At 41.9% G+C, this 21,472-nt stretch overlaps 1 protein-coding gene across 1 annotated transcript in view; it reads right to left on the bottom strand.

The window, feature by feature from the left end:
* Positions 1–800: 800 nt before the first annotated feature.
* LOC138031248 (sacsin-like) overlaps positions 801–21,472 on the bottom strand; it is a 20,947-nt gene continuing 275 nt past the window's right edge. Inside the window, 9 exon segments of the mRNA XM_068878938.1 lie at positions 801–1,906; positions 2,494–2,773; positions 3,128–14,244; positions 14,733–15,310; positions 15,862–16,855; positions 17,364–17,511; positions 17,981–18,091; positions 18,426–18,526; positions 20,515–20,577. Of these exon segments, the coding sequence (XP_068735039.1) occupies positions 2,495–2,773; positions 3,128–14,244; positions 14,733–15,310; positions 15,862–16,855; positions 17,364–17,511; positions 17,981–18,091; positions 18,426–18,526; positions 20,515–20,518 (13,332 nt within the window). The 5' untranslated portion in view covers positions 20,519–20,577 and the 3' untranslated portion in view covers positions 801–1,906; position 2,494.

Genomic DNA, 21,472 nt, shown 5'->3' with positions numbered 1-21,472 from the left:
TTGAAACTGACGCATGCACCAACTCGGAAATAGCCTAATTGGAGATAGAGGCTTGCTGAGTGTAGTGATTTAAGGACGGTGCCTACTATTGTTATTGCGCATACGTTCTGTGCATCTCGAGATACTCAGATTTCCTATTGCTAGTGCTTATCAATACAGGGATATTTTTGCGCGGTTTAAAACTATATGGAGAAAGCAGAACTTAGCAAGTGATCTTGGTATCCAAAAAGAACATTGGGTGTAACCACGCATTCTTCAGAGATAATTGTGCTTCAATTTGGCCGGGAAAGAATGTCATACATTGCTTTGTATTTTAAAACGTTTTACAAATATTGTTGATTAATTATCTTCGAAAAATACGTGGTTACCCCCAATTTTCTTTTTGGATTTCAATAACACTTGTTAAGATCTGCTTTCCCGCATATTCGTTATGAGCCTCTATATCTGTAATCAAGGGTGTTTTAGCAGGTCATCATACTCTTGCTATCGTAACCCATTTTTTCTCGAAAATGATAACAACGTGTGCACCAATGATTGGGCAGTTTTTCGATATCGTGATTGTATCATCAAGTGCTAAAGAGTGGTTATAATGACTCATCAAAATCTAACCCCTGGAAACTGTTTTGAGTCACCTTAACTACGGCTCACGGCTCACTTTAATTCTTTCTCACGTCACTTTATTCTATGACACATTTGTATATCGCAGGAACGGAGGTTTCATTCCTTGATCATGAACTTCATAAACACATTCCAATTATATAATAATCTATGTTATCAAACTTGTACTTTGTACTGCAGACTGCATGTGTCACTGGTTTAAGCTGAGTAGTCTGAGAATAATCAAACATACTTGCTTCTATTCAACCAAACTGATCTTTTTATTTTTCCTACAAAATAAAACTGCGGTAAATCGACTATACACAAGGAGGTAAGTGTGCATTTCTAAAACACGTAATACTCTTAAAATACGACTAATTTAATATTCGGATGAAAATTTTGAACGCATTTAAAAAACGTCAACCGGACTATAAAGTCATACTACTCTCATCTATCTGTTTTCCCTATTTGAGTGGTACACTTGCAAACTAGTTTTGAGCAAGTGTATGATGACTACCAAAATCGTGCAATTACCTTTCACTTGTCTCACTTTTACATTGATAAGTAAGAGATAAACTACATCTACAAAGAGTACAAAGGAGAGGACTCGTCTTCAACTAGTACGAACCAGTCTATCGTTTTATATAGGATGACGCACTTACGTGTATACCTGACTTGAAACTGACAATATAATTGAGTTAACAAGTAGACTAAAAGCTCAGTTTTTGCCTAATCTGTGTTGAAAGGTAGCAGACTTGAACGTCCAAAGTGGTCCTCTGGTTGGTGAGAAAGTTTACACTTAAAAAGACAAAACAAACTATTGAATATTGCATTTAACATTCCAACAAAATGACTCTTATTTACTTGAAGCAACGCTTATCAAAACGGAAGTTGTCTCTGACATTAGAACATGACTGAAACTAAGCTACAAACGCTCATAAGAGGAAGGGGATGAGTGGCGGCTTGGCCAAGACATTAACGCAAACTATGGCTATAATACTGACTGGAATTCTCTCCTCTGATAGCTTGGCTTAATTTTATACACTAAAAGCGAAGTTTTTAACGAAAAAACATGCACTATAGGAGACGAGAACTCCCATTTTAAGAAATGTACTTGGGTTTGAATTTGGCTATATGAGCACTTCGACACATCGATCACTGTTCTTGAATATACTGGTTTACTTTGAAGCTACATTGTTCGATAAAGTTTAAATCGTACAGTGCTGTACACATGAGTATGAAGATTGGCCACCACTCTAAGAAATGCACTCCTACTTGAATCTCTCCAGTGCCACGTTTCTGTCACAGCCTGTAAAATTCAATTTATAGCTTTAGTTGTTGATATTTACACGTCATGTGACATTAAAGAAACGAAAAACATTTTCCTTGTTTCCAGCGATTTTGAGTGGAATTCTACTCGTATACTATAATACAATCTGATGGCTGCAGGTCGCGATCGTCCACATAATGGCCGTCGACGGCCTCGTCAGCTATGTCTTGTGATAACTGCGCATTTGATTATTCTTATAGAAAATGCGCAATATAAATATTAAATATTATTATTATATTATTAAATATTAACTGTAAACAAAAACACCAGTGAAAATTGAAGATATTGGAAAAATCTGTGGGGACACGAGCCGAGATTTCTTTCAAAAAGCAATGCGAAAAAAGGAAAATTACTCGTTTAATTCGACTCACAAAATTTAAATTATCTTTTGTCACGACATTATTACGTTAACAGCTCGTGTTAGTTCTGTTTCCGTAGTATAGAGATATCATTATTACGTAATCGGCCCACCGAGAGAGATAGAGAGGAGACTACATATTTAGCATGACTTTCACACCCACTTATGGACACTTATATCGTACAGTATCTCTTTCTTCACAACGCACCTTAGGAAATACGGTTTTTAACACGCTCGACGATCTTCTTGGAAAGCAGCAAGGCTTGTTGAGCCATGTGGGCCGAGTAAAAGTCGTTTGGAATCTGAGGGAAATGTATCCGATCTGGATAGCGCATGCATGTTGAATCGCCAACAAGAACCTCCAACTGCCGTGCGATCTCGGTTAACTCTGAGTCATTTAAGCCGTTGCAATTCTGGACCAAGTTGTGAACACTTTTCTTGTTGGCGTCTATTGTGTACTGAGCGGCTTTCAGGGCCTTCTCTGCTGCCTACAAAAACAATATTCGGTTAGATTGAGCAAGTGTTAATTTGGTAAGTTATATTTTGAATTTTGATTAAGACGATCAGGAAAGGGGCTTGTTACTTGAGCAACGGTAAATAGTCCACGAGTAATTAAAAGAGCAAATGCACATTTTTATAAATAATTATATACCTGGATAATTTCATGTAGCTGTACATCAATCTCCACATGCTGACGTCATGGTGAAAGATTGGATGCATCAGTCAGCATCTAACGCTTCAAATAATGCTTCAAAATATGCATGTCAAGAATGTTCTCTTACCACCTTCTGCACTTCAGTATCAAATTAGATTAAAGCTAGGGAAACACTTGTTAGTCTTACCTGGTGGCATTTAAAACATGCCCACTCATAGGAAGGATTGCCGTACACAATATCATTCTCCACTGCTGCGACATCGGCGTTAGCTTGTCTAAACCATCGCCTTGCTTCGCCCGGTTGAGGATTCTTCCTGTATGAATTTCGAGGTGACTGTTGTCTTTCTCGGTATCCCTGGCGCTGCGTGTAATGTTGCCTTGCACGAGCTCCCCAGGAGGTAAAGAAATCGTCGTAAGAACCACCCGAAGTTCTTGCTTCTGCGTTAGATCTTCCACTACCCCGTGGCTCACCTCTTTCCAATCGGCAGGTCTCATTCTGTATATACTGACAAACCTCTGTGCAGAATTCTTCATCGCCCAAGTTTTTATCGGGATGCCACCGCAGATACAGTCTCTTAATGATTTTCTTCCTCCTCTCTTCGGGTAGTTTCCATGCATCCTCCAAGAGGTCTGAAATTTCATCAAACACCTCCTGTCTAATTCTGTTTCTTGGAGGCTCCCTTCGCTGATCAGATGAAACAATTGCTGATGAGGTGGCAGCATTCAGACGATGGAATTTGTACAAGTCAGCAGCATCGACCACAATTTCTTGATCATCTCCAATATTGATTTTGTAGCGCTTTGACAAGGGGCTGAAATCTTCATTCGCCATTACGTCGATAATCACAGCGTATATGTAGGTAGCGTTTCCTTCCTGCCTCTGCAGACTTGGGTCGTCTAGCTCGTATCCCACATATTCGCCGGGTTCAAATTCTTCAAAGGCTTCATTCAGCAAATGGTGGTCTTCAATTGGGATAAAGCTCCCGGGTGGCGGAAAGATCTCCTCTTCTGCTGGACGGTACGAGTCATCTTGTCTAACACCCATACTATCTAACAGAGGCCAAATGTCGCCGGGGGAACAACGCAACATAGAAGGAATAAGCACCGCCATTGTACCCAGAAGTCCCAAACATATTTCTGCGATAACACTGGATACCAATGGTATGGCAGAGGTGATTTCATCCATTGCAGATGTAACATTAACATACACCCGCCATATCTCTTCATCAGAAACCACAACTTTGTCTAAAAAGTGTTTCACGTCTTCTTCACTTTCAGGAATGGCAACTTCATCAGAAAAAAGCGTAGTGTTGAGGCTCTTTACAACACAGAGTTCGATTCGACGAAGCCCTCTTGCGATATTTTCAATCACGCTGTTATTGATATTTCTCTTCTGTCGACTGTTCTCGTCACGAATTAGTCTGATAACTCCAGAGCAAAACTGTGGCGAAGAGAGCTGGTACTTCAGTTGCGTCACAGCTTGAGTCATCACCGATTCAAAGGTCTGCAAGGCACTCAATTTTTCTTTGACAACCGAGGAAAGCATTTTTGGCTGTAAAGCTGTTGGCAACTTTATCGTCAGCTCTTTATAGTTGGTCTGGGCAGAGCTGCAAGTCACATTTATCAAGCGAAGGTCAAGTAAGAAGGGTTGGCTAAATCTGTGCAGCCGATTCCGGAGAGTAGGAGGTGCGTCATTGAAAATCAGATCTGAGGATTTGTGTAAAAAGACCGGCGTTATCGTCTGGATCCCCTCAGAGGAACTTGCTGTCAAAGAAATTCCCGGTAGGTAAAGTGCCGAAAGGCTTTCCACTTCTTTGGCGTTTTCTTCTAGTCTTTCGAAGAAGCCTTTCGTTGCCTTGACACACATTCTGACTTCATTTGGGTGAAGTTTTGACTTCTGGCATTTCTTCTGTAACATGTCCAACACCATAGCATAGTGGAAAATCGTAACACATTTCGAACAGCCAAGGTTCTCAAACAGTGGGTGAAACTTTCCAAATTCTTTAGGAATTCCATAGAGAAATGGCCTAATCTCAAGATGCTCATACAGCTCGAGGACTGCTTGACGAGGTAGAATGAGTTTCTTTCCATGTTCAACCAAAACGAAAGGTATGTTTTCCAACACTTTCTTTGCCTCACTGTTTGCAATTGGTTTTGTCAGAAAAAATGTGTAAATGCGTTCCATTACTGTCATGATTGCGGGATGAAATCGCTCAGGAATATCCTCGCTGTTGTTTGCAAGAGATACGCAAATATTTTGGCAGTGACCAACAACAAGATCGACCGGTGGTTTCTCTAAGATCTGGAGTTGCCCGACAAAAGAATCACAGTACTGGGCCATGCTGACACGGGGGGGGCTGTTGAGCTCATGAAGACGACACCGTGGGTTTGCCCATCTTGGAAGTAAATGCGCCTTTGTCCAAACAATTTCTGCATGTTCAGAGGGAACTGCCTCTTTGAACGCAAAGAAAGGAATCTGATGACCTTCGACACCTCCAAACGGTGGAAAAAGAGCTTGAAGGGGTTCTCGTACCGGATCCCCGGCCACAAAACGAATGTCACAAATACTTTGTAATAGTCCCTCAGCTATTACATTTTGTCGGTGTATGAGATGATTGATCAGAACTTTAGATTTCTTGTAAGTTCTATCATCTGGCGCTGATGCGGCCTCATGTGCAAGTTCTGTAGCAAATCTCTTGAAATTATTGTTGGTAACTTCATGAACAAGACCAATACGTCGCAAAAACGTCAACCACTCTGGAGAATTGAGAGGCTTCGACGGAAACATGCTTTCGGAAAGCATTATGCGGAAAACATCAATTCCAGGATCGTAAAAACAGGAAGCAGTCTTGAGACTCCCATCTACTGAGGGAACAAGTGGGGTATTTCTTAAACATCCCAGTAGTCTTTGTTGGTCGCCATCTTCTGTTTCGAAATCGTCCAAAATGGATTTCCGGATAAATTCCAGGTGAACCTGCCTTGCGTCATCGCTAAGAATCGAGAACTTTGTCAGAATAAAGCTGCAATACACGTCAACAGCAGAAACGCATTCAAGTTCCAGGAACTTGAACAACTCGGAAAGACTTTGCCAGGATTTCAGAAACACTACATTAAGCTCACGCTCCAAAACATCAATTCCCTTTTGTGGTATTTCATTTGGTAAAACACACACTCTACGATCCTTGAGTCTTATCAAGCCACCATGTGTTGCTTCATAAAAAGGGAGCATTCTTAGTATGACCCTGTCTGCATCTCGCAGGCACTTCACACTTCTACTGAAGTACTCCAGAATGGTGATACAATCCGGGGGGCTTAGTCTTCCTCCAAGTGACTGCGGGTCTGACTCCATCTTTTGATCAAGTGAAATCAGAAGTGATGCCGGGACCTTCAGCGATGCAACAATGATACGAGCGAGATTGACCGAGTTTTGTGATGAGTACGCATAGGTACCTGAACCCGTGGTTGAGAGTGCAGTAGAGTTAAGTTCAGGCACACCAAGTTTGCGCAATACGTCCACGAGTTTTTCGCTTGAAGAATCAGCACTTTTGAAGTCCAGGACAGATGCTGCTTGTCCCAAAGGCACAAGGAAATGTTCAGCGGGTGGTGGCCCACTGAACTGAAAGAGAGGACGGAAGGAGGGCTTCCTTTCTGTTTTCGCCTCAGTAGCAGGAAGTATGCTCCAGTTGGACAGGGGTTCAAGGACTCGCGCAATCTGAAGGTTCCTGGTCTGCGCATCCATTTTTACGTCATCGACAACATCCCTCACAATCTCATGAAGAAAAACCCATACCCTGTACATCCATCGTTGGTTGGGGGTAGCGTTTTGGGTTGGACACCACTGAAAAAACTCAGCCTTTCCATAGCGTTCTTGCTGCAATGTTTGGGGTAAGTTCTCGGCGAATACTCTTACATCCAAAGGCTTCAAAACGGACGAATTGTTGGTTGCATAATCACTAAATATCTTCCTGTAAACTTGTTCATGAAGAAAGATATGTGGAGAACCAGGTAGAATATCTTGATATCGAGAGAGAAACTTGGGTTCTTCGCTTGAGAACAATTGAAGTCGGTTGTCTTGAGTAAGAAGCAGTGGTAGACCTGATAGCTTATCGGAAAAGCTTTCATCACCTTTGCAGTACTGCAGCACCACATTAACACCAAGAACATCTTTCAATGTTGTTCCATCTACATGACAGGGAATAGGCCCAATCGTGCACAAGGGGTTCTGAGAACTAAATGTTCTGTAAAAGTCTATCACAGAGCTTGGAGAGATGCAGCATGTAGTGACTCCAGCTTTCAGAAAGGATTTATGTAGCGACAAGGAAACGGCCACGAGGTTAAAGCCGCTATCAATAAGTATTGCCAAAAACCACTGTATTATTTTCGTGAGGGAGTCTTATGTTTCCTTGTCAGGTGACATGGCAAACCGACCTGCTACTGCAAGGGTGATGAAAAATGCTTGCTTCCTTCCACTGCCTGTTGGTGGTAGCCACAATACTTCACCTACAGTTCTACTCTTCGCATTTTTGCTGGAGACTTCAATTGGTCTTCTTCGATCAACTTGAATAATTTGCAATTCCCTTCTGTTGATTTCTCGATAGACAGAGTCAACCAGCGTCTCCCAATACTGTTCCTTGGGAGGCTGACGTGGGAAAAAGGTCTCGTAGAAAGTAATCTTGTACATGATCTCATCTTCGGTGCAAGGGTTTCCATGTTGGATTATAGGCAGCTCAAGAAAATTCCGCACCTCGACCAACAGCCTAATGTAGCACGATGCCACGACATCTTGCAACAACGCATTATTCCAGTCACTCCGGTATCCACCAGCTTCGTTGCTCCACAAATTTCGTCTTGCCTCGTGGTCCAGTGCAAAGTGACCGTTAATGTGAACTGGCAGGTTAGTTTCGAATGGAAGGGGCAGAAAGCAATAAGCTTTCTTTCTTCTTTGTGAATGGCATTTTTGTACAGATTTCTTTTCCAAAAGGCAGGCCACACCGCCACGAGGAAGCATCCCAAGTTGACGTTCCTTGCAGGCATTAACGATACTCTTCTCCACAGACTTCTCAAAGCCCACCTGTTGAACAATTAGCCATTTCTCTTGGTTTCCAAGAGTGTCTGTGATGTTCAAGACATAGGACACTTTTGCTACTTGAATGTCAGTTGGAAGAGCTTCTCCTCTCTCCTTTAATAGCCTTCCAATCTCCTTGATGTAATTGGCAAATGTTCGTCTCTTGACTTCATCCTCCTCTGACATAACTGCTTCGACTGTGTAAGCATTCTCTAGATCCCCGTTTGTTCTATTGACTTCACAAAGGGTTATCCTCTTTACATTGTTTACAAAAAGGAGAACTTCAAATAGCTCTTTCTTCAATTCTTCCATCATTGTGCCCAGCTTTTCCAGTGACACAGAACTTGACGATATCTTAGATTCTAGAGCCATATGCGCTGTTCTCAGAGGAAATCTGAACATGGTTGCGTTATCTCGTGGAAAGTGTTGTCCCAGATAACATGGAAAAACATCCGGGAACCTTCTCTGAAGGGTTGTGTTTACTTTGATCATTCGTCCAGGTTCTTCAGAACTTGCACCGGGAGCGAACTTACAGTGTGGGTCAAATACGCACAAAACGTCGCCAATCTGGTCTCCTTTTGAAATGAAGGACGGTGCATCAGTCAAATGGTAGACAGCATTAAACCCGACACCATATTGGCCAGTTTTGTTTGGATCGTCGCCCTTACTACCCTCGCCAAGATTCCGTATTCCTTCAAGATCGGCATTGGTGAAAGGCTTGTTGTTGTACACACACAAAGCAGGTCCCTGTAGTGGTTGCCAACTGTCTTTAAATACTTTTTCTTTGGGATGGTGTCTGGGGTCTTTTATGAAACAAATCTCAGTCGCTTTTGCATCATCAGCGTTTTGAAGAAGTTCTTTCAAAATTTCCTTCTCGCATGGATAGCATGTTAGAATACGTTTCAGGCGATTTGTGAGTTTCTCCCGCTGACCAAAAGGAATACCAACGACATGAGACCGCAAAGCTTCTTCTCTGCGTGTTTTAACACCTACATAGTTACACGTTTCCCAAGGAATTCTAGTGCTAACAAAATGCACGTCTGGCTCATCAGGCAACCAAGGGCAGTCCTTGATGCAAAGCTCGGAAACTCGTCTCAGAACTCCTCTTGAGTCAGGAAGATAAACAGTTCCACATTTTTCTTCGACTTCAGAAGGATCGCATTCGGAATCTCTGAGAGTTTCGCCCAGTTGATTCGCCAGATGAACGGCAGTCTGAAGACTTTGTTGATCAAGTTCATTCTCAGTGAAGCGGCTCTTCATTTGCAGAAGACTCGAAATGAAATCGTTTTCCTCAAAATGGTCCTTAACATTAGCCACTTTCATCAGTTTTGGAAAAGCCACCGCCAAACGTTCTGGGAGCTGGTAAAGATATGGCGAGCACTCGACTCTAAGATGAAACGCCACTTGACTAGCAAACAGAAACTGCCTTCCGTTAAGGATGAAGTTCTTGCCATTCAACAATTTCTCGATAGCCTTCGCATTGTTAACAAGTGCTTTATCTAGATAAGAATAAACAGCGTAGCACAAATGGCTTATCTCCTCATGTACAATGAACTCTAACGATTCAACTTTGGTGGACATAGCTACTTCCAGTTGAGCTATTACGTGGGCCAACGTCGCGTGCTTCGTGTCTAGCGCAAGCAACGGTTTAACATTTCGAGGGATAGACACTCCAACTAATGGTTCCGTGCAGCATAAAAGGTACTTTTTGTCTTCCAAAAAGACATCTTTAGGAGCGAGGAGAACTTTGCTTTCAAACTCATCACCTTTCCATCGAAGAGGAAACGAGGCTGGCTTCTTGAGAACTGGGAGAAAATTTGCCTCCAAAATGCGTCTTCCAATGACACTGTTTGATAGAATTTTATCTTCGTATTTCATCTTCTTCTCCATAAATTGTAGCAACACCACCGTCCGCTTACACGCCGCGTCATTGTTGACTGTACTTAGTGATTGAATACTTTCGGCTCTCTCTGCAATTTCCTGCCAAGGAAGATAATCCGACACCATTCCCAGAGCCTCAAGTTTTGCAAGCCGTTGAGAGTGAAGGAAAGTATCTTTATTCCCACAAGGAAACCTTCCATCGCCTGGAAGAAAGAGATGGGCTGCATCTTTACCTGGATGTATGAGTTGAGATGGATACTTCAGAGTGTTACCAAGTGGTGATGCTGGAATGCAAGCATACGTCCTTATCAGGTCATTGCAGTTGATGTCCAGAGCATGCAGCACTAGTACATCTCTTAACTCTGGAGGTACAGTGGATATTTTTGGGAAGAACAGTTCACGAAAAAGTCTATCCTTGTCGTACATTTTAGGGTTTAGTACTCCTCCTAGTCCACAAAATTGGAACGACCTTAAGACATCCACGGGAACATCAATGACCATTGCACTTCCTGCACTTCCTTTCATAAGCAGCTTGAAAACCGCGAGCGAGATATCTCCTATTAGCGGCTCCTTTCTAAGATCTGGATCAAGAAATGCAATTTGATCAATGTTTAGCCACTTCCTTCCATCAGAAAACAGAGAGTAATTTCCTCTAGCAACCTGTGTATAGAACGACTTCATGACTGGTCGGCAGTTATGATGAGTCTCACAAGCTTTTGGCCACAACGAATAGAACTTGTAAGAACCGTCAGCAGAAGCAATGGACCTCAGATCCTCGAGAAGGCAGAGATAAGCAGAAGTAATAGAATCTTGCATAAGTACATTGTTCCAGTCCACTCCATAGCACTTCTTGTCATCTTCAAGTTTTTCCTGCAAATGACGTCTGTTCGCAGCTAGTGCAAATGCTCCATTTATATGAATAGGGAGACCACTGTGAATTGGGAGTGGGAGGTAGCAAAACAAGATCCCGTTGACATCTAATTCATCAACTGTCTTCTTCACAGGAAAAGGCAAAATGGTGCCAGATGTATTTGGAACCAGCTGAACAGCTGCCCCCGCCGATGGGAGAAGGCTCAAATCATTTTCAGCAAATTTCAGTGCTTGACCATTACCCATGGAAGACGCCACAAGCCAGGTGCTACACTCCTTTTGAAAAGGCACGTCACATGCGAAGAAACTCAAACCATCCTCCGTAAAACTGCACTTGATGTTGACCTTCATGGCCGATTTTATTAGTTTGGTTGGTGCTCCCTTCCTAAAATTTCGAGTAATCTGTGACGACGCTTGAAGAAAATTGCATTGTTTCAAGAAATCCTTTTCCTCTGTGGCCAACTTCATTGTCGCGGCAGGTAGATTTACAGGGACAGACAGGCTTCTAACTATTCCACCTTGTGCTAGTGACTTGCTTACTTGAAACACTAATGTCGCCTTTTGGTCTCGACTGGGAGATGCTGTCAAAGAAAATACGCTGACATGGAGGACATTCTGCGTGAAGAGGAGTAGCGTTTTGGCTCCATTTACAAGCATTAGCAACAATTCTCGCATTTGCTGGTCATCATAAGGCAGCTTCTTTATCTCACTTCTTTCAGCTTGCTCGCTCGTTCTCAATGGAAATCGAAAAAGGGTTCCATCAAATGAATTGTCTTCTTTGTCAAGACGCAAATCACAGCCAAAGATACCATTGAAGGGCTTGAACTGATTAGTGAATTTTCGAAGCCTCTTCACATCCTTGTTGAGATCAATTTTCATTCCTGGCTTTCTTTTGTTCTTAATGGCCTTCCCGAGATATGACGTGTGAGGATCAAAAATGACAAAAAAGTTCCTACTAAAGAACATAGGGACATCTGTCAAATTGTACACCGCATTGAAGCCAAGTCCAAACCTGCCTATCTTTTCAGTTTCGTGCTCTTTTGTTGCCTCATTCAATTTTGCAATGTTCTCAAAGTCGTCATCGTTGAATTGAGCGTCATTGTATACCCACAACGCAGGACCTTGACAACCTTTCATGCCTTCGTCAATCAAGCAAGACATGGCATCCTCATTCGTCCTTTCATCATAGAGGAATCTGACCTCACTGGCACCGGCATCGTCTGCGTTTTGAATAAGTTCTTTTAAAACTGAAAATCCATCCGTATACTCCTCTAGAAGTCGGTTCAGTCGAGTAGTAAGCCTCTCTTCCTGTCCAAACTCTTCCCCTATGGACAGCTCATCTGGGTTCAGCATTCGATTGATGAGGCTTGGGACACCAAGACGTTCAGCAGTACTGTTAGGGACATTGGGGTGTACATAAAAATAGTCCATGTCTTCATCATCACCTTCTCTCTTCAGCCAATCGTGGTGGCAGTACATGCAGCACCCCACTGGTTCAAGTCTTACATGTGAGTTGTCTTCCGTGTGTGTTGGCAGAACAATTTGCCCTTGTAGCTCCTCAGGCAACTGCTCACTAGCCAACTCATTCAGAATGTTGACAGATAACTGAAGATCGTGCTTTACTTCTAAAGCGCTGGAGAGCACAATGCCATCGTCATACTTCTCTTTAATCATGTGAAGGACTTGTACCAGAACAGCTGGATTGCTGCATTCCCTCATGCCAAAACGATAAAATAGCTCAGCGTACTTAGCCATGTCGGGAGGAAGAGAACGTATGTAGGGCGTAAGATCAATGTGTGGCTTCCTTAAAAGCACATCGCTAGGTGAGGAAAATCCATTTCCATTCCACACCCAATCAAATTCTTCTAAACAGTTAATTGCAGGATCCACACTAACGTCCTTCGTTAGAACTCGACTTAACAACAAGTAAATTTCGTTTACCACAACCATAAAGAGGGGCTTTTCTTCTTTTGAATACGATCTGATCACATTCTGCAACTGCTGAATGACCTGGAAGACACCGGGTAAGTCCTGCCAGCCAAAATACTCGGAAACTTGACTGGATGGCTTTGCTTCTACAAGAGGCATAACCGTTCCAACAAGGTTCGCAAGGGACAAACTTCTCACTTCAGTTGGCTTGAAAAAGTGTTTGTCCTTTTCTTCGCCTGTTTCCCACCATGCCAGTCCTGGAGGATAGTTTGGGGGCCTCTCTTGCAATCTTGAAACCCAGGGAATGTTTTTCAGTAAGGCTCCTAACTGTTGTCCATTGAGTGACTCCAATAACTTCTGGGGATTTTCACCGAGGAACTGCAAAATTGCTCTCGATTTCCTTTCTGCAGTTGGAAGGTGAGTAAGCCAACTTACTAATTTGGCACTTTGGTACACATCGTATCCAGTGATGCTGTCTTCGTTTTTCATTCCAAGTTCTTCTAACATGACGAGTACAGAACGTTCGGCGTACCTGACTGCGGGGAAAACATCTTCATTGACAAAAATTTTCTTCAGGAACACGTTTCTGGGATCAAAGAGATCTGATGCTCTTGCGCGCCCTCGATGTTTGGAGACAAAGGGCAAGGCCTGCAATTTCTGTCTGAAAGTGCTATTTTTGCGAATTTCATTATAGTGGTTTTCCAGTACATAGGTCATGAGTTGGTCAATCTGCTCTCCAGTGTACTTTCCTCGTTGTATGTCTGGAAACACTATTTGGCAGAGTAACTCGGTTGGCGTTAGAATCTTGATGTCTAATAAAACTGCCAAGGTCTTGGAATTGTGCTCGCTAATGTCAATCAGCTCTCGTAGAGGTGAAACCGGAAGAGAATCAGCAACCGCCACTGAAAGACCCTCCTTCTTTGATACAAAGTTCTTAGACAGCGTCGGGAAAATGGGAAGCGAACACAGGAGATTGTACTCCGCTTGTCCTACATATGATGGTCTCACACGGGCAAGAAATGACCTGAGGAGGTGCTTTTCGTTGGTAGATAATATCGTGCGCACAATTTCTGAAAAGCGTCCAGCTGCCATCTGGCTAGAGGAAATCACCATTGCTTGCAAAACACCTTGTGCGGACGGCGGATGTACAAACATCCCCAAGAGAGCGGGATGGTGTCTTAAGTAGACGGGAAAATCCTTCATAATAATTAAACCAAGCTTCCTTAAAGCATTCGTCAGTGTTTCGTCGAGGCAATCATCATTTAGGAGTTTGACAACAACTCTAGACGGATGGAAAAGTCGTGCCAAGGTTACAGGTGTTTCTGCCATGCTGAGCGGAATCAGAGGTAATTTTCCAAGGCTCTGAATATCGTCCTCGGTTGTGAAATGTTCTTGAAGATATCTCCAGACAACTTTGATCCAGTCTCTAGGAGGATGGTTGTGATCACTGTCATCGGGGAACCACGAAACGGTATCACCCTTATTCCACTCAGTCGGTAGGGCCTCACAGAGAAGAGATGGTATATCATCTTTGCATAATAGCCGTAGTTGAGTAACTTCTGCAAATCAAGCATAATAACATAGAGAGTAACAGTCTCTTAAAACACGCAATATTAGGACATTTTTTACATTTTTTACGATAATGTTGTAATGCAAGAGGCGGGGTAGACCTAGGAAATCATGGGGGAGAACAGCAGAGAAGAGAGAAAGAGCTGGATTGAGGAACTGGAGCGAGGTGTCCACTGCAGCGGCCGCCAGAGCTGGTTGGCGACAGAGTGTTGAGGCCTTATCCGTCGCTTGGCGTGAAGTAGTTAGGTGAAGGTGAAGGTTGTAATGCTAGCGAATAAGATCTAAACGATAATAACCGGCATGTATCAGTCGTATTTGTTACAATTTTGGTAAGCTTTTTCGTTGTAAGGCCCTTCAGCTTTGCTTTCTGCAATACGACCTATGAAAGGAACGCATTTACTACTGTAGATATTAATATACAGAATAAACAGATGCCCGGTAAGATAAGCCCTACTCTTGTCCAAAAAAGTCGCTTTACCTTGATCAGCTGCGTCTTTAAGCTTTTCAATGACATCCCCATCCACTGTGTGATCAATGAAACGGTCTTCTAGACCAGGAAAAAGTTCTTGGGGATGATCAGGAGAGCAGATATAAATTTTCTTTCCCCGATCTGAAAATGTTGTGAATGTCCCATCGGAGAGGGGCAACAACTTCAAGTCGCAGAGTTTTTCAAACTGGCAATCTTCAAGACAAAACTGAAGAAGGAGCAGTTTCTCTCGTCTGACAAGTTTCTTGTAGCATTTAGGGTCTTTCTTAAGTGTTGATCTTGTACGACTCGGTGTGATAGTCTTTACAGGGGTCGTCGCATGGGAAGTAATGGCGTCTGTGACGTGACTTGGAACTGAGACAATAGACACACCAGCAGTTAGTAATACTCGCTGAAGCAACTCTTTAGGTTCATCTTTAGACAGTAGATCAAAAACGGCTTTCTCTACTGGCAACCACTGCCCAAAATGTGCCGGGGTATAAACAACATTTTTCTGCAGTAGCAGGGTAAACAATGGATCTTCTATCTTCTCCCACTTGGGGTCTATAGAATTGATATCTGGCCATGCCCTGCAAGAAACAAATAACCGTGAGAATGCAGTAGTTTCCCGGTTTCGATACCAGTATGGTAAGCGTGGCTCCTTCCAAGATATACTACAGCCCTGCAGACATTTTTAAAATTACACTTATTTCTAGGCACAATTTCCGCCACTCTCTCGAGTCCGATATCGTCACTCTCCAAGAAATCCGAGCGTATGCTCGGTTAACATCGGCTGCAGATCATAACCTTATTCCACCGTAAAAAAGGTAACTTCTTTGCACTATATACTCCGTGTTTGAATAAAACAACATTTTTAACAAGTCTAGATCACTAGCACACGGTAAAAAGTACCAAAAATTACACGTTCGTGGAAACAACATGGATCCAACAATACTAAAAGCATATCACGAGCTAATAACCAGTGATGACTTCTAAGCATAGAATTAATAATCTATAAATCCCGTCAACTGAGCACGTCTAAGAGGCAGCAACAAGAAATCTTTTTTTATGTTGGAGTTATATTTATCCAAGCGCATGACAGTTATTAACCGAGTCACTGCTCCGAGAAAATAACACTTACTTGAAGATGGATGTCCTCGGTACGAAAAATGATTTCTCGTTAATGGCTTCCAAAATCATCGTGGCATACGCTCTGGGTATGGCCTCCTCGAGAAGACACCTGTTCCATAGTAACGACTTGTCCGTCAGCTCCCGAACCTCTTGATCTGCATTTGGAGATTTGATATAACGCCTGTTCTGACTCAAAGCAAAGAAGCCGTTAACGTGTACTGGCAAACCTGTTAAGCTCTTCTTCTGCAATGGCAGTGGCAAGAAACAAAACACATGGCCTTTAATGTCGGGCGTTTGCAGTTTGGGACCTGTTGGCAGTGCCATGGCGACACCTACCGTGGGTAGATAGTTAAGCTCTTTATCTCCCATCAGCCTCTTAAACCTCATAGAAACCTCCCCTCCACAAAAGTAATTGGTAACGAGGAAAGAATGCTGCTCCACGGTTTCAACATCAAAGCGAGAGTCGATTTTCACTGTCTCTATCGTGACAGGGTAGGTTACAGTGACGGATTCTGTCATCACTTTTCCAGGTTTGATCTTTGCGAGAAACTCCTTTCTCTTCGCTCGAACTACTTTAAGACTTTGATCTGCGATTCTCACTTGAAAGACCCTTTCAGGATCAGACTCTGATTCTTCTCTAAAATAAAGCTCGATCGATTCCAGGTGTTGAAGAAACAGAAGAACCAAGTGAGCGTCAGCCTCAAAACTTTCAAACAGTGTATCCATCTTCTCAGCAGAGTAGAGTGTTTCGGACAACTCGGATGGTTTGGTCCTGAAAGGGAAACGGAACAAAGTGCCATCGTAAAATCCCTGGCAAAAAACATCTGCCGTACAGTCAAAGATTCCCTTGTAAGGAAGGAACTGATCAGGTATTTCGTCCATCTCTGCGCGGTCTTCATTGAGTCGCCAGTGTTTTCCTGTTCTTCTGTGGCGCTTGTCAGAAAAGTGAACACCATGAGGGTCAATGAAGCCAATTTGGGAATCACTCAGTAAACTTGGTAAATCTGAGATAGAAGAGTGACAAAAAACATAACTAAGGGGACCACTACGGTGTCGAGTGCATTCTTTTAAGTAACGGAATATTTAATTCAATATTGAAACAATTTTTCCGCATTTCTGAACAAAATAGGCCAATTTAATTCACTAAAAGAAGAGATGAATAGTAAACGTGTTTCTCGGTAGCTACGTTGGTAATTCATCAGGTTCAATAAATAAATGTGAGTCTTTAAGCAGGCCCTCAGCCATGTCAGCTTCAGTTATGTTTAAGAGGGCACCGTAATATGTGTAGGCCTACTTGTTACTCTGTGAACCTTAGATTTTCTATGATTTCGTATCATTGGGATCATTGGATTCTATAGTATGGCGTTATAAAACTGTGATTTGGTCGTAAATCTCTGAAAAATTCTTTGTGCTAAGTAGGTATGAAATGTAAATCTTTGACCTATCTACCATGATATTAACAACATATATAAACACTAAAATTTATTAAGATTGTACTGGAGATACATGTACCTGTCATGTGAAATACTGACTTGAATCCAAGACCAAAACGGCCGACTTTCATTGGATCTTCCACTTTGATGCTATCACAGACCAGTCGTATGCCCCTCCAGTCTTCTCTTGTAAATCGTGCGTTATTGTAGGCGTAAAGCGCTGGGCCCTGTTTGAACATTTCAATAAAAGACATATCAGGGAGTCTTGTGTGGCTCTAGGAAGAGATTTGTATCATTTTTCACCGACCCCAAAAGCAACTTGAGTAGTCGTGTCATCTATAACACTACGCTGTACATATTGGCATATTATCTAATAACATCAGAGAAAACTATAGGCTTTTAAGCCTTAAATATGTCTGTATCTGTATCTGCAAAATAAAATTTGATGGAACACGCTCCCGTGCATGACAGCGAAAAGCCAAAAAGGCCCTGACCATTGAATTACTGTGACACTGAACTGAGTTGTTATTGTGAGTTATCCACTTAAAGGTTTTTGGATTTCACTATACCTTGAACAATTCAGTCAGTCTTTTCTACGTGGTCTTCTTGGTGCATTTCATTTTGCGGATTTGCAAAGTTAGTTCGTCATAATTGTTGTTCGTTTCGGTCAAAAATGAGACAAAACGATGTGTTTACCTGAAATTGAGCGAGGTCCTCATCAAAAAGATGTTCTGTGTCATGGCTGTGTTTGTCGTGCAAGAACTTCACTTGACTGGCATTTGCATCCTCAGCATTTTGAATCAGTTCCTAGATACGAGAGACTCGAGTGATCAACAATCGTAAAAATGCATGTGCTACCACAGGAAAATCTTTAACATCTAACGCAAAAATGCATAAATTTCTCAAATCTTGACTGTTAAAAAAACGAGGAGTTCCCTGTACAGAGCCTCGCTGGTCTCAATCATGACTGCGAAGTTGACTTTGTAATTCAGTACTTAATTGATCCATGGTAGTCCAGTCTGCTATGTGATGTATTGTTTGGCAGAAGGACTATATCTTGATATTTGAAAACCTCCCTAGAGCAAATAGAGGGAAGGAAATTTTGCTTCCCTGCAATCTAGATGAAAGTAATTTATTTTACCTTCAGTATTTGTCCATCATCAGGATACTGATCTAGAATGGACCTCAACTGTTGGATGAGTGATGGCTGAATCAAATTAAACCCATCGTCATCATTGTTCGCTGAGAAAAAAATTAAAGAAACAGGCAAAATAGTTTACATGTCATTGGATTGGACTTCATGCCATTGAACCATACGTCATTTTATCGGATCATATACTTCATGACATTGGATCGGACTTCATTTTATTGAATCATACGTAATTCTATCGGATTACATGTACATACTTCATATTATTAGATCGGAACTCATGTCATTGCAACACATCATTCTGTCAAAAAACCACATTGACGTTTTATTGAATCTAAATTCATGTCATTGGATCGTAGACCATTCGATTAAACAATGCACGTCATGCAACTGGATCGAACTTCGTGTCATTGGATTAGAAACGTCATTCGTTCGGGCCAGCGGCTTATTGAAAAAACGTTTGTCTCCCAGAAATTAAGGACGGTGCCTACTAATTCAAAGGTTTTTTTTCGCGGGTTCCTGAATATGCGGGAAAGCAGATCTTAACAAGTGTTATTGAAATCCGAAAAAAAATTGGGAGTAACCACGCATTTTGTGAAGATAATTAATCAACAATATTTGTAAAAAGCTTCAAAATACAAAGCAATGTATGGCGTTCTTTGCCAAACTGAAGCTTAATTATCTCTGAAAAATGCATGGTTACCCCCAATTTCCTTTTTGGATACCAAGAGCACTTGCTAAGTTCTGCTTTCTCCGCATAGTTTTGAACCGCACAAAAATATCTCCGTATTAATAAGCACCGCTGATAGGAAATCCGAGTAGTTCGAGATGCGCAGAACGTATGCGCAATAACAATAGTAGGCACCGTCCTTAATCAGGGCCTGTCCGCCCGGAACCAGTGAAACTATCGGTCGGGCTAGCGCCTTCTTATCACATGTTGCCCGACGAGTGAGCATGAGGTGGACATGAATGAAACAAAGCTGGTTGTTTGTTGTTGTTGTTGTGTTTTTCCAGTGTGCAAACATCAGACGTTGTGTTCGGTTGGCAGACAGTTCGAAAGAGAAAGTGAAACAGTACTAAAGTGAAGCGTAAAATTTAGTTAAAATGGTAATTTTTTCCCGTACATCGTGTGACCAAATCAAGGTTTACAAATGTTCGTGAAAAAAATATGCCACCAAGCCTCTTTAAAACCATGGATAGCTACGGCTAAATTGTATCACAGTACCTAGGAGATTAAAATAACTGACTCGAGTCTTGATATTTTTGGACATGAAAATTCTAAGGGATAGTGGGGCACAGGTAGTAAAAATCATGGAAATTCCAGGGGATCGACGGAGTACCGTGAAGCCCCAGCAACGGACAGAACGCACAATCCTGGCGGGTGGGTGTCAAAATGAAAAAAAAACTTTTTTCAATGAGCCGGTGGCCCGATCGAATGACGTTTCTTATCCAATGACATGCAGATCCATTCAGTGGCACGCCGTGCATAGTTCAAGCGAATGGTCCACGATCCAATGATATGAATTAAGATTCAATAACACCTCATACGGTTTTTTGACAGAATGATGTGTTGCAATGACATGAAAATCGATTCAATGACATTTTTGTCCCAATTCCCCCTCCATAGAAACCAAACACAAAGACATGGCCCAAGGAATATCGGAACTACTATAATTTCCCTCCTGACGGATCGAGGCTTTAAGTTGCTTGCGGAAAGGAGTGTCACTTCAGTTGACATTTCTGATCATGAACCCCATGGACTATGAATTAAAGAACGCGGGAATCTCTAAACCTATTCATTAAAGAATGCTTCCCTGTATGTATAGCCAATGGTTCCGTCAAACTTTTGTTGCAGTATACTTTCTCAAGGTTTTTAACAGCTATTCCACGAGCGTGCGTTGGTTATGAGTTGATAGATAGCCAACGAGGCGTGTAGCGCCAGATTTTCTCTAGAATCGTCTCATGTATATCGAAGAATTATTTAAAAAGCCCCCAATAAAGAAAACAAAAAATGAAAGACCTCTGGTCCGGATGTCTTACTGAAGTCTGTGTTCAGTTATATGGCATAATTTATACCCACCCATTAGCAAGATTTCAGATTTTCTTCAAATAGCTTCTTGCTGTTCCTTCACTTGATAATCATCTGCATAAGAGAGCACGAAAAAAGCGATTACCATTGAGGAAAATATGCACAAACGAGTATTTGTAAAATCAGCGCGCTTTGGAATCATATTGAATATTCAAGCTGCTTAAATACATACTCAGCGACAAATACAAGAAGCGTCGATTTTTAATTGAGAAAAAAATGTAACAGTTTATAACAAGTTTAAAATCCGGCTTTGAATGATAAATGCTGCATATTTTGCGGTGTCTGACATTTGCAGACTGCAAACTGCCTACAAATAGCACTGATAAACAGTATTTAAGTCTACGCTCCATTTCAAATAGCGCTCATAAACAGTATTTCAGTCTAAGAACCCGCAGTTTTAAAACGGTTAGCTTTCAATAATTGTGATTTAGGGTTAGTCTGCAGTCTGCAAATGTCAGGCACCGCATATTTTGCACTATTGAAGTACGTCTCGCGTCTCTTGCGTCTTTCAAATTTTACGACCCAGAATCTGTTTGAACCCGGCTTCCAAATATCTGTCAAACTACGTTTCTTTGAGAAATTAACAGGGTCACCAAGAACAAACGGCGTTAATCTACTAGTATGCGTGAAATATGGAGCTGAACAATAACCCAGATTTCACTCCTTCTGAAACGATGGGCGAAACTGCAGTCAAAATGAGTTTCAAGTAGCAATATTCTTTCTATATTTGTTTTTTTAACCAGAAAATTAAATGTAGAGTGTTTTCATGGCGCCCTGGGTGCTGTTCCGTAACAACAGGAAATGTTTACCAAAGAAAAGAACTCATTTCCCAAAGAAGAGAAGACGACCACTATCGACTCAACATGGCTGCCGTGACATCGAAGACGGCTAGAATGCGCAATTTTAATTCAACGCTGTTTTGAACTGACCATTGTTATAATGCGTTAGT

This window comes from Montipora capricornis, chromosome 14, assembly GCF_036669925.1.
Source record: "Montipora capricornis isolate CH-2021 chromosome 14, ASM3666992v2, whole genome shotgun sequence".
Classification (NCBI taxonomy): Eukaryota; Metazoa; Cnidaria; class Anthozoa; order Scleractinia; family Acroporidae; genus Montipora; species Montipora capricornis.
The sequence above is the reverse complement of the archived record's forward strand: the minus strand, read 5'-3'. Positions and strand labels throughout refer to the sequence as shown.